The 15,336-nt window shown below is 39.9% G+C and overlaps 1 protein-coding gene across 4 annotated transcripts in view; it reads left to right on the forward strand.

Annotated features, from left to right (window-relative positions):
• The window catches only part of RSF1 (remodeling and spacing factor 1), a 65,996-nt gene extending 52,974 nt beyond the window's left edge, over nt 1-13,022 (forward strand). For all 4 annotated transcript variants that reach the window (XM_030042866.2, XM_030042867.1, XM_041118536.1 and 1 more), the window contains 3 exons: nt 1,098-1,321; nt 3,433-3,624; nt 5,110-13,022. In XM_030042866.2, coding sequence (XP_029898726.1) covers nt 1,098-1,321; nt 3,433-3,624; nt 5,110-5,684 — 991 coding nt within the window. In that variant the 3' untranslated portion in view covers nt 5,685-13,022. The remainder of the gene's footprint in view (nt 1-1,097; nt 1,322-3,432; nt 3,625-5,109) is intronic.
• Nucleotides 13,023-15,336: the final 2,314 nt, after the last annotated feature.

The raw sequence follows: 15,336 nt of genomic DNA on the forward strand, positions 1-15,336 counted from the left end.
AACAGCCAAAGAAATGGTTTATACTGTAAAAAACAGATACATATCATGTGAAGCTTTAAACACTAAATGAGTATTGCTCTGGCTAACTGAAACTCTCTTTCCTTGGAATTTCTCATTGTTCAGTCTGGGGAATTCCTAATGTTAAAATATTTAATAATAATTTTAGATGTCCTTTATGCCTCAATGAAGAAACGTAATGGAGCATGAGGTCTTTACCATCAACATTTAAAGCTTTACACCAGTCACTGAGTCAATTTACTAAGCGGATGGATAATCTATACAACATAGATGCAAATTCTGAGCTTTTTTTTTTCACCTGTGACCATGCTGAGGACATTACAGTGGCACCCTGAATAGTTGAGCTAAATGTGCTGGAAATTTCCAATCAATGAGTGTGGCTTGCGTAAATCTCACAGAATTAATAGTGCATTGATCTGTTAAAGTGTGCTCCTGCATTTTCAACTCCATCCTCTGCTGAATGCCTTCTGTATGTTATACTGGAATTTACATTTGGCTGGCAGCCAAATGCAAGTGACTGTGTACCTTCAGTGATCAACTGTTTTTAAAAAAGCATTGGTTCACTTTTGAAATTACATGAGTGTTACAAGCTGATAGGTTTGTGAGATACATGTTTTGCATGAGAGCAATAGTTTTGTGTTAAGGCACAATAGTCTAATTCTCAGAAACTGCGTAGGACGATGCTTGGTTCATGAAAGGGAGGCCATCTCTGCTGGAATATGGTGGGTGTTTTTTTTCCCCTCCACGGGGGATGCTCATCCATAGTTATTGCTATGCAGACATTACATTGCAGTGTACCATATGAACACTCTAGAATCTGTCCTGTGTAAATGTCACCTGCAGTCTCAGTTTGACAGTGAGTTTATAGTCACCTGCTGTTCTAATCTTCCGTGTAAAGCTATATCCCAAGTATACAACTGAAACCTAATGGCAGTGATGGCAGCTTGCTCTCTCTGGATCTTTGCTTCGTGTTATTACTATAAGATCTGTGCGGTTTTTGTGTAAGACAGTACTTACTTTGCGTATATCTGTTTCAATCCTTTGTTTCCGATATCTATCTCTGTTGTCTCTTTGAACAGATCTCAGGATGAGTTTGTTATATCAGAGGAAAATCTGGATGAAAGTGAAGATGACCCACCCTCAAACGAAGACAGTGATTCAGAGTTCTGTGCCCGCATATCCAGGCGACACCTCTCCAGGCCCATGAGGCAAAGCAGGCGGTTACGAAGGAAAACAGTGAAGAAAAAATATTCTGAAGATGATGAAGATGAAGATTCTGAGGACAATTCAAGCAGAGAATCTGGTGAGTATAAGAAGTCTTAGATCTATTAAAAACTCTGTACTGGAGAGAGGAAGAGTGCAAGTCTCAGTTTCCTGTCATGACTGACACTAACGCTTGCTTTAGTCAAGTCAGATGTCATCTCTGCTATGAAACAGTTTGCTACTTGTTCTGCTGTGAATATTCTGCAGGAAACTGGTATCGAGTACTAGGTTCTTGGCATTTTAAGTAATTATGTATTTAAATGAATGCTTGTGCTATGATTCAAAAGGCCACCTTTGTGGATAGTTTCAGCTACCCTGTACCTTCCTGTTTGGCACATGATTGCAGGGAAGAGAAAGGATGGAGGCAAAAACGTTCTTCTTTATAGCTTCTTGAAGACATTCCAAATACCTTTGAAAAAGCTTCTGAAAGAAACATTTTCCCTCACTTTGTATGGAAGAAAATTCCTTCAGTTGTATGGCATTCTGTGTTCACTGGCAGGCTTGAAAGCAAACGATAACACTTTGAATCTCTCTCTTCTACAATTATCCTTTTTGATCTTTAGTAACTGAAGCGTCTTTGCATCACAGGAGAACCTAGTAATTCACGTTATTCTACTTGTCCTTCAACCAGTTTGTTTTCTGTTTGCACAGTTTGAGGTGTGAGAGTAATACCTCTGCAATACTTAAACCTTTTCATGTTTCACATCTTTCTCCAAAGACTGTCCTCCTGCTTCTGCTTCATTTGAGACCCAGTCCTAGAAAGTTCCAGATATGCAAGCCCTTACTTTTACTTATTTTTTTTGTGAATTTAAGGTACTAAGTACACTGGAGCATTAACTTATTGCAGTGTGTGTTAGCTTTCCAGTGTTTTGTCTTTCTTTCTAGAATATAGATGATGAACATGTTGGATTAAGTTGCTTTGAAGTACTAGTTTCCAAAAGGAGGGTTCATGCATGGACAGGTGAAGATAGCTATATGCACTTAAAGTAGTTGCTGTCTCCCTGTCCTGACCGCATCATTGCACTAATCGTAAGCTGTTATCAATGAAGATGCTGGCAGAGGTCTACAGAGATTGCTCATCTATTCTGTAATGCACAGGAGCAACTATTTGTTTCCTGGTGGACACAAATCTGTGATAAAATAGGCTGGTTCCAGTATCATTCCATATATGTCTAAGAGTATAGTCTTAACTATGTGTTTCTCTCTTTCATCCCTGTTAGTGTCCCTCAGGATCCTGCTTTAAGCCTATTTTGAGCTAAGGAAATAAGGTACCCCGCGAGTGGCTTTGTTTTCAGTCTCCAGAGATGGAGTTTCTTTCTGAAGGTGGTTGTTCTTGTTGACTTGCTCTGATTCTTTCTCTAATATTTTAGGAAGTAAAGAGGATGCCACTTTGATCTGTGATTCATGTCAATCACTAACTTAGCAACAGTATGTGACATGTATAGAAATGTATCTTGGGGTAGTTGTTTTGGCACAGCTCAGTGAAAAAGCAGCTAAAGTTGATTGAAGGCTATTTTCTGCTGATGTAAATAAATTTAATTCTTAAAGACACTAGCTGCAGTAGACTGGTGCAGGAAGAACTGTGAATGATGGTAAGTTTCTTCTACACAGTTTCTGTTTTAAGCAAACTTACGAGCAGGTGAGACTGATTTTTGTTGTTAATTTAATTTCTATAACTCAGATCTTACCGGGAGCTTCATCTTGTCAGTGCTTTTTTATTTACCTATTCTTAAAAGTCTTCAAGTAGAGTACAATTTATTTAGATTTTAAAAAAGCAAGGACTTTCCAGTGTCAGTGGTAATGTGTATCATCCACTCCAATTCAGTAAGGTTGTTTCAGCTGTCAGGAATTGTAGAGGAGGCATCTTTGGCACCAGTAGAGCTGAGGGAACAAAAACACTGGGAGGAAACCTTCTGGAGGAGTTTGGGGGAGACAGGAAGAGGGTTTGTGAGAAGATTTTAGAATCAAGCAATTCTGCGCTGGCGATGAATGGGGGAACTGACGCATGAGCCTGGAACGGGTCAGGGTAACGAGGCACAATGCTTGAGACTCTCCTGTGCTGGAAGAGCTTATGATTTTATTGGTGCTGGTCTAAAGCTTGTGCAGTTTTCTTTAATGGAATAACACACATCACGGTTTTCTTCTGTACAGAGAGTGGTGATTACACAGATTACAGTGATGATGATTACCTGGAAACTAGGAGGAGAAGATCAAGACGGAATCAGAAGAGACAAGTTAATTACAAGGAAGATTCAGAAAGTGATGGCTCACAGAAAAGTGTCCGATATGGGAAGGAGTTAAGAAGAGTTCATAAACGCAGGCTCTCCACTTCAGATAGTGAAGGTAAAATAAACAATCCACCATTTGTAGGAGCTCGTATATGTCAGCATTAGGATGAAGATAAAATTGTATATAATTTGGAGAATTTTCTTTCTAGAGTTCCTTGATGTTTCTCAGAAACTGTTTCCTTCTGAAACAGTTCACTGGTACTTTTTGATGCACTGTTACAGTCGCTCCTCAAAAGTCATTATTGTCTGAATTTACTGTGTCTGGGATTCCAAAATTGGCACTAATGTAACTGTTTCACCACTTTTCTGTTGAGAGGACACAAAGCTTCATTCCACAAGCCTTTAGAGATTCTGTTTTGTAAGAGAAAGGGTATTACTTCTGGTGCCCTGATCGTATTTGTGCTGGTGGTTAAGACTTACTCAATCTCTTGTTTGAAGGAGCTGTGATAAGTACAGAGGAAGCCTGCTCTCAGTAATGTCAGTCACACCATGACCGACTGGTGTGCATTTTGATGTAAAATTAGCTTTTACAAAAGCAACCACTGACTTCGGGTGCTTTGCATTCTGAGCGCCCAGCTTATGAGACCTTAGGTCCGGCTTTCAGAGACGCTGAGCGGTACGGGTTGCAATGGATGCCAGGCTTCCTCAGAAAATCATCTGCGCTTGACAGGCCAAGTGCCTCTGATTTGTGGGTAAGTTTTGGAAGTGCTGGCCTGAGTTTACAGAGTGTTAGAGGATCCTCTTAGATGAAGGGAAACAAGTACAGTATCTCGAAAACTTGATCTTGTACTTCAGTACAGTCTGTTGTCAGAAGTATGATGTATAGTTTTTTGCTGCCTGCACTTGCACTGTTTAAAGTCACCTGATTGATGGTGTCTTTTCTCCATGGAAATCACAAGGAGACGGCAAATGGTGTTTGCCATTTGATTTTTCAGTCTCTGTCTTTCCTCACCTAAGCAAAGGCTGTCAGTGTGTAGGCAATATTCCAGTTTGCCAAAAAAAAGGCGTCCCATTAAAGGGCAGCAAACTTCAGGTGACACTTAGGCAGTGTTCATATGCTTTGGAAGAAGTTGTATATAAATTTGGGGGTGGCAGGGGTACGATACAGTTTTGTGTGTGTGTATATATACATATATATGTATCTTTTTATGATAGTGCAGCCATTATTTGGGTGCTTAGTTTCTGGAAGGGTCTAAAGCAGGTGCTGTGAGATTAGGGCTATGGTTCTGTGTTATTCCCGGCATGCAGTTACCACTTTTAGGGGGGGATACACCTGCCTCCAAAGCTTCTGGTACTCCTCAGGTTGGAAACAGCATATCAACAAATTGTTGGTCTTTGCTACTTGAGCAGTTTATTGAAAAAGTAAAAAGAATGCAAGCATTTTGACATGGTTGGGGAACCTGGGGAAGGAGACAGAAATGCATGTGGTGAGAGAGAGAGAGATGGCTTTTTAATGTGTGAAAGATGAAAAATAAAAAAGTATAATTGTTTCAGTTGCACTCAGATTTGCTAATGGCTTTAAGTCTGCTGCTTATTCCAGAGAGCTACACATCTAAGAACTCTGAAGATGATGAGTCCACAAAGGAGTCAAAGCGACTGATTCGAAAACGTCGGCGAAGTACAGACGACTACTCTGAGGAAGAAGGAGAGGATGAGGAAGAGGAAGGGAGGCCTGTCCGCAAACGGCTGAATCGAATCGAAACAGACGACGAAGATAACTGCGAAAATGCTAATGATGACACAGAAAACCCCACTCCTGCAAATAAGCTGCCAGCACCACAAGCTCCTCAAGACAACACCAAGAAGCACTGCTACCGGATAGAAAGCGATGACGAAGATGACTTTGATAATGTAGGGAAAGTAGAGAGCCCTTTGGACTACAGTCTGGTGGACTTGCCTTCCACCAACGGACAGAGCCCAGGTAAAACCATTGAGAACTTGATTGGCAAGCCAAGCGAGAAGACCCAGGCCCCCAAGGACAGCACAGCCAGCGCCAGCCTGGCGCCCAACGGGACGGGGAGCGGGCAGGAAGCAGTAGGGCCGGAGGAAGATGAAGATGAACTTTTGAGAGTGACTGACCTTGTTGATTACGTCTGTAACAGTGAACAGTTATAAGACTTCCATTTTTGTGCTAATTTATTCCACGGTAGCTCATACCAGCGGGCCAGTTATTAAAAGCTGTTTTATTTTTCCTAGAAAATTCTCCACTACAGTATCACTTTTTAGAAGCAAGAATTTCACCAGTCCTGCAGTCTTTCTGTGAAGTGACCAGTTTTGAACTTTGAAGATGAATTGCTGTAAATTCCCTCTCTTACCCCCCCTTCTCCTTCCAAGTCCATGGTCCTGGGTAATTTCACTCACAAAAACCTTATAACAACAAGAGATTTGTATATTTTTGACTTTATATTTCCTGAGTGCATACAAATTTGTGGAAATGGGTGGCCTAAGAAAGCATTCCAAATCAGTCAGGGCCCAAACCGGAACTGGGGTGGGTTTGGCTCAAGGGGTGGGGGTGGGGGGGTGCAGAAGCACTTGTGCTTTAGCTTTTTCATATGAGATATATATTATATTTAAATGTTCACAACTTAGATTACAACTTAACAGACAGTTAAAAAAAATTAATGTCTGTACTGTCGCATTTTGTGAGTTGTAGGTTAACATACCATAGCTCATTTTAGTAATCACCTTCATGGAAGCAGTTTGATTTTGATACTGGAGGCAGACAGTTATTAGAGGCCAATAAGGTACCATAAGCAAGAACTCTACTATCCATTATGACTTGCAGACTTTCCTAATAAACATCCTTTAAAGTGTTTGTACAGTAAAGTGTACTGTAATGAAGTTTTTGACAGTTGAAACACGCTAGCCATGAATTTATAAAGCTATCTCATACATAGTTCATCAGATGGTCTTCGATGCACAGTGTCTAGTGGGAGGACGTATGGATGTGAAGTTAGTCTGTAAGTTGGATGGCATCTTGACGTGCTGCAGACTTATACAGACAAAAGAACCCTGCGGTAGCTGCCCGGCCACTCGAGTTTCACCATCTGTTGGAGTACTCTGAATGAAATACGTTTGTACAAACGGCATTGACCACAGAATGACAGTGCATCAGAGGATTGAGGGATTTTCAAATAAACCGTGACTGGTCCATTCATGTCCTTAATATCTACTTCAAATTGAAGTAAACAAATGGAACAGTTTTCCTTTTGGAGGTTTTCTGTTTGGGGTTTGTGTGTGTTTTTGTTTTGATTTTACTTATCTGCCTGGATGTATTAGCAGGTTTTGAATGTAGTGTTGGCCTTTGGCCATTAGAATTTTCTTAAAATACATTTTAATAATTGTCATGTGACCAACTGATTTCAAGAAGGCAGTATTTCTGAGAGAAAACGCTTGACTCCAAGACATCTCATCAACTTTTCAGTGGGCATGAAGTGATATGTGCTTTTATTCAAGGGAAAAAAAAAAAAGACAACGGAAGAAAAGAAAAAAAACACAACACGGGGCACATAAAGAGCAGAGCTGAAATTTGCTTTGGGTAGCATTCAGTTTTCTCTTTACTCTGAATTAAGATGCAGGCTGTAGCATTTGTACATGTTGTAGCACACAGACAGCTCAAACAGATCTGCCAAACATTGAAATCCAAAAAGGTCACATCTATTAATCCTTTTGCTCTGAGATTTGGATTTTTGACTGGTGTTTATGTCCATTGCCGGCAATGGATGCACCAAAACTGCTGCTGCCACTGAGGAGTGAGTTCTCCTTTCCTGCCCCACCTGATTCCCTTCCATTTTATTGTATTTACTAGTCAGTCATTAAGCACTTCTGTTTTCTTGTAATAAAACTGGCATTAGGCCTTTACTAAATACCTCTCTAGAAAACCTAGATCCAAAAATCACCTACCTTCTGGCCTTGAAAGTCTTGTTTTTGTTTCCCCACCTCTTTCTCCACAAGTTCTATCAGAACCACTCCATGACTCTTACTCATTTGGGTTCTAGCAGTGCACATACCCTGCTATAAAACTAGAATCAGCAGAGACACAGAAAGATGGAACTTGCTCATTATCTGCTGCGCTAAGCAAGCTTGTGATTTAAAAAAATGAGAAATCACTCTTTCTACATGAGAACATAATTCCATTAAAGATTAAATATATTTCCACCTTACTGATGTTAACAGTTTCCATGAGCAGGCATTAAAACAGGGTAGTGAAAAGCCACAGAAGTTTAGAATGTTCTTAAAAGCATATGTAGCATTTTAAGCTACTCTAGTGTTTTTCTTTGCTTAGGTGATGCATAAATGTAGTGCTTCTACATTTCTAATATACTTGCGTTTTAAAACAAGCAAGAACATATGGCTTCCACTTTTCAATGTTAATAATTGCTGAGCATTTTTCATACTTGCAGTGCAAACTGTCCAATTCATGTGCAGCAACACTGTGAAACCAATGGTTTCTCATTTGTTTTGGCAGTGCCATAATCCTTTTTGCTGCCCGATGGAGCCTTTTAGTATCGGATCAGTGCTGCAGCAAACACTTTTGCTTGCAGTCAACCCCAAATGTTAAATACTTAGTGGGGAAGTAATTGTAAATGTAGGAAAATACAAAAGAGTTACAATACTGAATATACCAACCAGGAAAAAACAGTACCGAATTAGGAAGTGATGTAAAAGCAGGAAAGACCAGTAAGCAGAATTGGAGCATTGAAGCTTACATCAGGAGCGTCGCATTTTAAAAATGTGGAATGACAAGTTATTACCAAGTTTTACTTTCTATAGGTCACTTTTCAAAAACAACTCTGTCTACTAAGAGGTCACCTTTGGTACCTCAGACAGCTTCATCCCCCAGGATCCAGAGTTCCCCCTTAGACTAGTGGGAATGTTGTGCAAGTAAAAACTGCAAAAAATGCCCTAGAAAGTCTTAACATTTTCAAACTCATATTCCTCTCATTTCTAAGGCATCCTGCTTGGTGGAAAATGTACAGTCTCCTGGTTTGAAAGATGACGTTTTCTGACATGAGGCTAGCTGACTGCCGCACAGGGTTCATGCTGTTATAGTATGTATATGTGATTCCAGAGTGGAAATGTCCTCCTGGTGTCCTTACAGTCTTGTGGTCTTCTGTACTCATCGTGAGATCAGAAGTTAAATGTCTTTGAATAGTGATCTTCAGGTGTGGCTTTGGACTAACAGAAAGCTCAAACCATATGAGAAACAGTGAAAACTGGCCAGGGATTTTTTTCACGTAATGGATTTGAAAGTACAAGAGCAAGCAGCTATTGGCTGAACATACAAAGCCTTTATTCAACAAACTCTTGTTTATTCCACACAGGTTGTCACCAAAAGCCTTGTCTTTTTTAACTGCAAACTCTTCAGAGTGTAACTAATTGGGAAGAAAGTGAATTGACTTCTATGTGGAGTTTTAAATAGCATCGGTGAGGGGAAGAACCTATAAATCGAGTGGAGGAATGGACTTTTTTTGTGTCACCAAGATAAATGATGGCTGTTTGTTTTCTTGCATGCAGCTCGTGTGACTATCAGCGACACAAAGTACACAGTAGGTCCGCTCTGTAATTAATGAATGTGGTGCGTTAATCTAACCAGAAGGGTGGTTGAATTAAGAACTCAGTTTCACCGCAGTTGCTGTCTTCTAGTTATTGAGTCTTCTAAACCTGAGCATATTCTTGATTTAAAATGGAAAATGACATCACCAAACTACCAAAAAAACCTTAGCGTTGAAATCTTGTAGGAAGATCAGTGCTGAACAATCAACTCTCTGATAGTTTGACTTCGTACATCTTGAATTACATTATAAAATTACTGCATCTTCTTGATTTTTTTTAATGAAAAATTGCTCTAATAGCACTTGAGAGAAACAGAGATGCTTTTTTCTAAATTGCTCATTTATGAAGTATGTCACCTTCAAGATTTCTTTGCATTAAAGTGTCTCAGTCACTCTTCATATAGCGGGAGCTAATGACTTAGTTGGACTTGTTTTCTGTTCACTTCTGTTTTCTAATTGCTGTGTCTGAACTCTTGGTGAGAGACCTTACTCAAAGAACCTCAAGGGGAAAAAACTATGTTCACAAAAGAAAAATTGTATGGCAGTGGTACACTTGTTCTGATTTGTCTTCACATCTATCATTTGAACTACATTGGTATCCAGATCCTGCAACTGTTCAATAATTTTAATAGTTCACTGTCAGGGTGTCCATTTTATACCTGTTTTTAGGTGCTTACAACTTGGTTTGCAATGTTCTTCAATAGGAAGGCCTGGTCTAAACTTTCAAATAATTGTTTCAAATTACATATTTTCACAAACTTCTCTTATGAAAAGTAAATGAGGAATTTTTATGGCACCTACTTTTTTAAATTCACTTTGTACACAGTAATTGAAATAAATTATGGCAGTAATGCCAGCCCCCAGAACTGGTCTGACGAAGAGATTTGTATTATCTAGTTCAAAATGGCAATATATAGGCCTTGAAAATTGGTTTTGGTACGTGTGCAGCAACTACTATTCACAGGCTTGTAATACAGATATAACGTGCAGCACGCACCCTAGATACGTATTTACATTTGATGTATGCTTCCGATTCACTGGGTATATAAAATCCTTAAATATATAGATATATATAAAAAAGATCAAATACCTTCAACCAAAAGAGTAACTTTCTGAAAAAAATTGTGTTGAATATGGGGGGGGAAACTCCAGCAATTCACGTGAAGGAGCACAATTCTGGAATTCCTGAAGTGTTTAAAACTTCTAAAGAAGCATTTAGGATATTGTCTGAAGCAAGGATTTGCAGGATCAAGCCCACTATTTCCTGATAGTCTCTTCTTCCTCCCCTTCCCTAACAGTTGGGGTAGGGACTATATCTCGCTTAAAATGTTGGAAGGCAGAAAATAAAAAATCCAACAGAAATGATCCTTATTTTTTTCAGTATATACTGATGTAAGAAAAATTTTATATGACTAATTTTTGGTGCTTTACAGTTGAGTACCCAGTCTGAGACCTAGCGGAGAGCTCTGGCTTCAGAAGTATTTATCAACTGAGAATTATTTCTGAAGCTGGACACCCAGCAGTTGGGGTATCGAAGATTATTAATCACTTCTGAAAACACGCATCACTTACAAGCTCTTATTTTAGATTAGGTGTAACTAACTGAGATAGTTCCAAACAGCAAAAACATGTGCATTGATTGTCCCAACGCTTCAGAGTAACTTAACTTATTTTGTATATTGCGAAAGATGTATATTGCTTAGTATGACACTTAAAAAAAAAATTGTGTACAGCTTCTGGGGGAAAGAATAGAACACTCTAAAGTAGATAAGTTTTTATAATTGAATATGTGGTGTAAAGGCTCCAGATTTAACTGCAATTAAAAGGAAGTCCTACAACTTGGGTTTTTGACTATCATTTTGTAAATGCTGGCACCCCGCACCTGAGCTGAGGAGCAGGAGAGGGGACAATATAGCAGTTAGAGGGGACATGTGCTTAATGAAAGCACTTGTCTGCGAATATATCTACTATTGCTACATATAACCCCAAAGGTTACTAACGAGAACTGAATGATAAGAGTTGCTCTGTTCGTTCAGTTGGTTTACTTTGTGCACTTTGCAGCACTTTGTGTATAGTCAGTCTCACTGGTTCCCCAGGTGCAGACAGAGTTGCTTTCTCCTGCTGTTTGAATGCTTGTTCAAATAACAGCAGGAGATGGGGAATGGATGGAGGGAAGCGGAACAGAAAAATGTGTATGCAAACCCATGCCATTTGCAAGACAAGTCTTGGACAGGCCTAAGAACTACTTCTGAATTGCCCTATAAAGACTATATTCCCAATGCAAGGTCTCCATTTAGGATAATCATCCCGATACCCTCCTTGTCTCATTCTGACCTTCAAAGTAACAGGAAAAGTTACTTGAGGTCTCCTTCCTTGAGGGAATCGGTGATGTTCCATGAGCACAATGTGGATGTGGAGAAAATTAGGATCAGTCCGTGGAGTATTATGACAATGTTTGCCTCTGGGGACGTCAGTCAGAGCCCGCACAGTTTGCTTTGTTGCTTGTTCCTGTGTCCCACACAACTAAACTTAGATTAGTCTGTCGGAACTTGACTTAAATGATTCTATGGGGATAAAGTCCTTCTACTAAAACATATGATAGGCCTAGTTACCAGTGCACCATTTGTTAGTTAGAGCAGTTAAAAGTCCTTAATAGATACTAATCTGCTACTCCAGTTAGTGGTAGAAAAGGAAATCAAATCATAAAGCTATAAGCCTTGTTTAGTTTTCCATTTCATACTCGTTATATGGACTCTAAAATCTTGTACAGTATCTTATTCCTATACTCTATTCATTAAAATGGTACTCCTCCCCCTAACTAGCATTAAAATGATTTGTTGTTGATGCCAATGCAGTCGCTAGTTCCTGCCTGTGTTTCACAGCCCTCCTGCAGCAGCCAGGAGATGGTATGTGACCCGTTCAAAAGTGTAGCGTCACTGTTCTTGGTATGCATGACGGTTCTCGCATAGGCACAGGTCCTGTACGTTAGACAAACATCGGGTAAATTCAGTGTCCCAGGTAACACAGAACAGGTTACTTGCTAGCAGAATGGTTATCCTCCAATATTCTGTGAGAATTAGATCAAACCTGCCAGATAGGTCTCTTAAAATTTAAGATATACTTACATGAAATACAGTTTTGTCTTACTCCTGTGTGCTGTTTATATGTTTGCAAAGAAACCTTGAGTTCCTTAAAAATTATCTCATTCACAGTTGGCCTCATTTTTGTTTTCTTTCTCTAAAGAGTTAACATGGTAAAGTTCCACAAGCTGAGCTCTTTATGTAGAGTTTAACCCTTGCGTTTCTGGAGTCCTGAACCTTGATTTTTCAGTTTCTCTTCAATCATGACTTGCTACGGTGTCAAAGGGAAAGGACTGAGGGGACACACACTGTGTGTGTGTGGAGCGGGGGGGGGAGATACGTTGAAAAAACTGGAAGTGTTGTTCTTGTTGCACATAAATCAGGTGGTGCTTTCACTGTCTTTTCCCCCCCACCAGTAATACCACGTGCGTGTAAAACATGATGCATTAAAACTTTTTTTAAATGGAAGTCATGGTGGCCTCAGTGCTCAAAGGGTTAACTGCAGTTTATTAACAGCTAATGTTTTTAGATTTGCAGTACACAACTGTTTAAATACTGTATTCCTTGTAAATGAAGTAAAAAAAAAAAATGTTAAGGCTGGTGCCAATATTTTTGTTAATGAATTGTTCAGCGTTGTCTCTCACTACAGTCTGGTCAGAACTCTTTGTGTATAAGCTGGGCCTGAAGCCATTTTATAGCTTGTAGGCCTAATTGTGTAACTTTTCTTTCATAATGTTTTTGTTATAATATCTACTGTCATTTCTTTCATATAAATATGACATGTAAATTGTCATAATAAAAAAAATTGAAATAACTTATGTACAAAGTATAATGTGTATTGAAGAAACAAGTGCTTTTTAATGGTCATCACATGTGCACATACATTTCTTTTTTACTTTTAAAATAAGCACCGAGTAACGGCTGCTGCATATCGTTCCAGCCCGTGACGGTGCCACTGCCTGCGACGGGAATGGAGAACTCATGTTTTCTGTGGATTTTGTTACGGCAGCTCAATTGACAAGAGTTTTTCTCTCTCTTTGACCAGCTCTGGCTGACAGTGGGGAAGACCTGATGGATTTATTTTTGCAGTTCTGATGATTTTCTGTCTCTGTTCCATCTTATATATAATTTTTATATCCAAATTCATAGTGGTGTTGCAGTCACTTGACAAAAACCAGTAGCTTGAACAGGGTTCAGTGCTTGCCTTATGCTACAACACCCATTTCGTCAGCTGTTGGAGTTACGTAATGGCTGAATTAGTGGTGAATTCTCACAGCTAGGGAGAAAATCTGCCTGGTTGTTATCAGTATTTGTTTGCAAGGGTCGTACTTGCAGCCAGCACCGTACCCAGCTAGGCTGTTCCAGCATACATCCGTGAGGTTTCCACGTGGTGCTGATGAGAGAGGAGCTAGGTTCATCTGTTCAGGCTGAGATGTGTAGAACCGCTAGATGGAAGCTTGCAGAGAAGCACTGACAATGTAGATGTTCTGAGATGTGGCTATGGCAATGGACATCGATGATGTTTTAGGACTTTTAACAGGAAAAAGTCAGGGAGAGAAGTGAATCAAAGAAGAGGGTAGCTTCTCTCTGTGTGAATCACTGAAGCCTGTCAATCTTTTTTTCTTTGAATGTGTCTGTGGTTAGTCAAGCTACTGCGTGTTCCTGTAGTGAATAGAAATTGCTGTGAAATCCATCCTCTTGCTCCAAATGCAATGCCAAAATTTTACATATGCATTTTTGACGGATTCTGAGTGTTTTAACTGGCCACCTTACAGCAGGCAGTGCTGTGTAGTCAGCAGAGAGGAAGCAAGTGCCCTTGGGTGGCAAGTCCTACCTTCTGTCCCACGATGACTCTTAACCCTGTGAAGGTACCTGCTGCTCTCCCTTGCCTCTGAACACAGCCCTGGTTGACTTAAATCACTCTGGGACGTCCAAGGTTCAGGCATTGGCATGTGGGTGGATCCTAACTCACTTTTTAAAGCTCTTACAGCTGAGGAAAAAGAGCTTTCAAATAGTGCTATTCTGTTTGGTTTGTGAACTTACAGGAAATGTCTGCCTATCCACTCTGAAGTTCTGTTAGATGCAACACTCAGTACTGGGGTACAAAGCGTCTGGATCTTGTAAACGAGGAAGATGTGGATTTCTCCTCCTCCCTAACGCCTCGGCCTCAAAACCAACTTCCCACCCTGGGCTTAAACCACCTTTTTTCCCCATCTTCTTTTGGAAGTGGTATGTGACACAAGAAAGACTCACATTCGTGTGCAGGAGGAGAAAAGAACTCTGTGTTGCTCCACTGCAGTGGCTTAATTCAACTTCAATCACTCAGAAATTTTAATTTAAAACAATCTCAAGGAGTTGTCATGTGATTTCCAGCTACCTACAGAGGTGGTGAGGGCTCTCCATGGCTGAGATGGACAGCCATGTTAGGTAACAGGGGATGGACATGAGCAGGAATATTGATCTATACCTGCTAATTGTGGTGAATGCGTGTTTCCAAATATTTGCATCTCCTCCCACCAACTGCTGCTGTTTATCTCTATTCATGGATGAATCGTAGAATTTTGTTTCCAGATAAGCACTTGTCTTGGCGTGGCAAACTTGAAGATGGTCGAGAAACTTCCTTTTCCTCATCTCCTATTGCCTCTGTAGATTTTTTCAAGCTATTCCAGCAGTGTTTAAATATCACCTCATTGTGAAAGTTGCTTTGATTTCGGTCAAGGTGGTTATTTGTGTGAATAATATTTGCATAATTAGAATCCAAAATGGATAGACGTGGCTGCGGAGCTTTCCAAAACATTTTAGAAAGCTCAGCCTAGAAGAACCATGTTATGTTCTTGTTTCCTCACACATTTTTTTCCAGAATGTGCCTTTGGCTTTTTGCTATCCAAGACCATAACTAGGAAAGTCCGGAGAAGGGAAAGATGGAGACCTAATTCTGTTAATAATTGGTTTGTGTTTGTGAGAACCTAGGTTTGCACATAGGTAGGTAAATGACTCCTTAAATGTAAATTCAAATTGATGAAAGGGAAGATGCCCTGGTTTCGGCTGGGATAGAGTTAATTTTCTTTCTAGTAGCTGGTATAGTGTTATGTTTTGGGTTCAGTATGAGAATGTTGAAAACACACTGATGTT

This window comes from Aquila chrysaetos, chromosome 19, assembly GCF_900496995.4.
Source record: "Aquila chrysaetos chrysaetos chromosome 19, bAquChr1.4, whole genome shotgun sequence".
NCBI classification, from domain to species: domain Eukaryota; kingdom Metazoa; phylum Chordata; class Aves; order Accipitriformes; family Accipitridae; genus Aquila; species Aquila chrysaetos.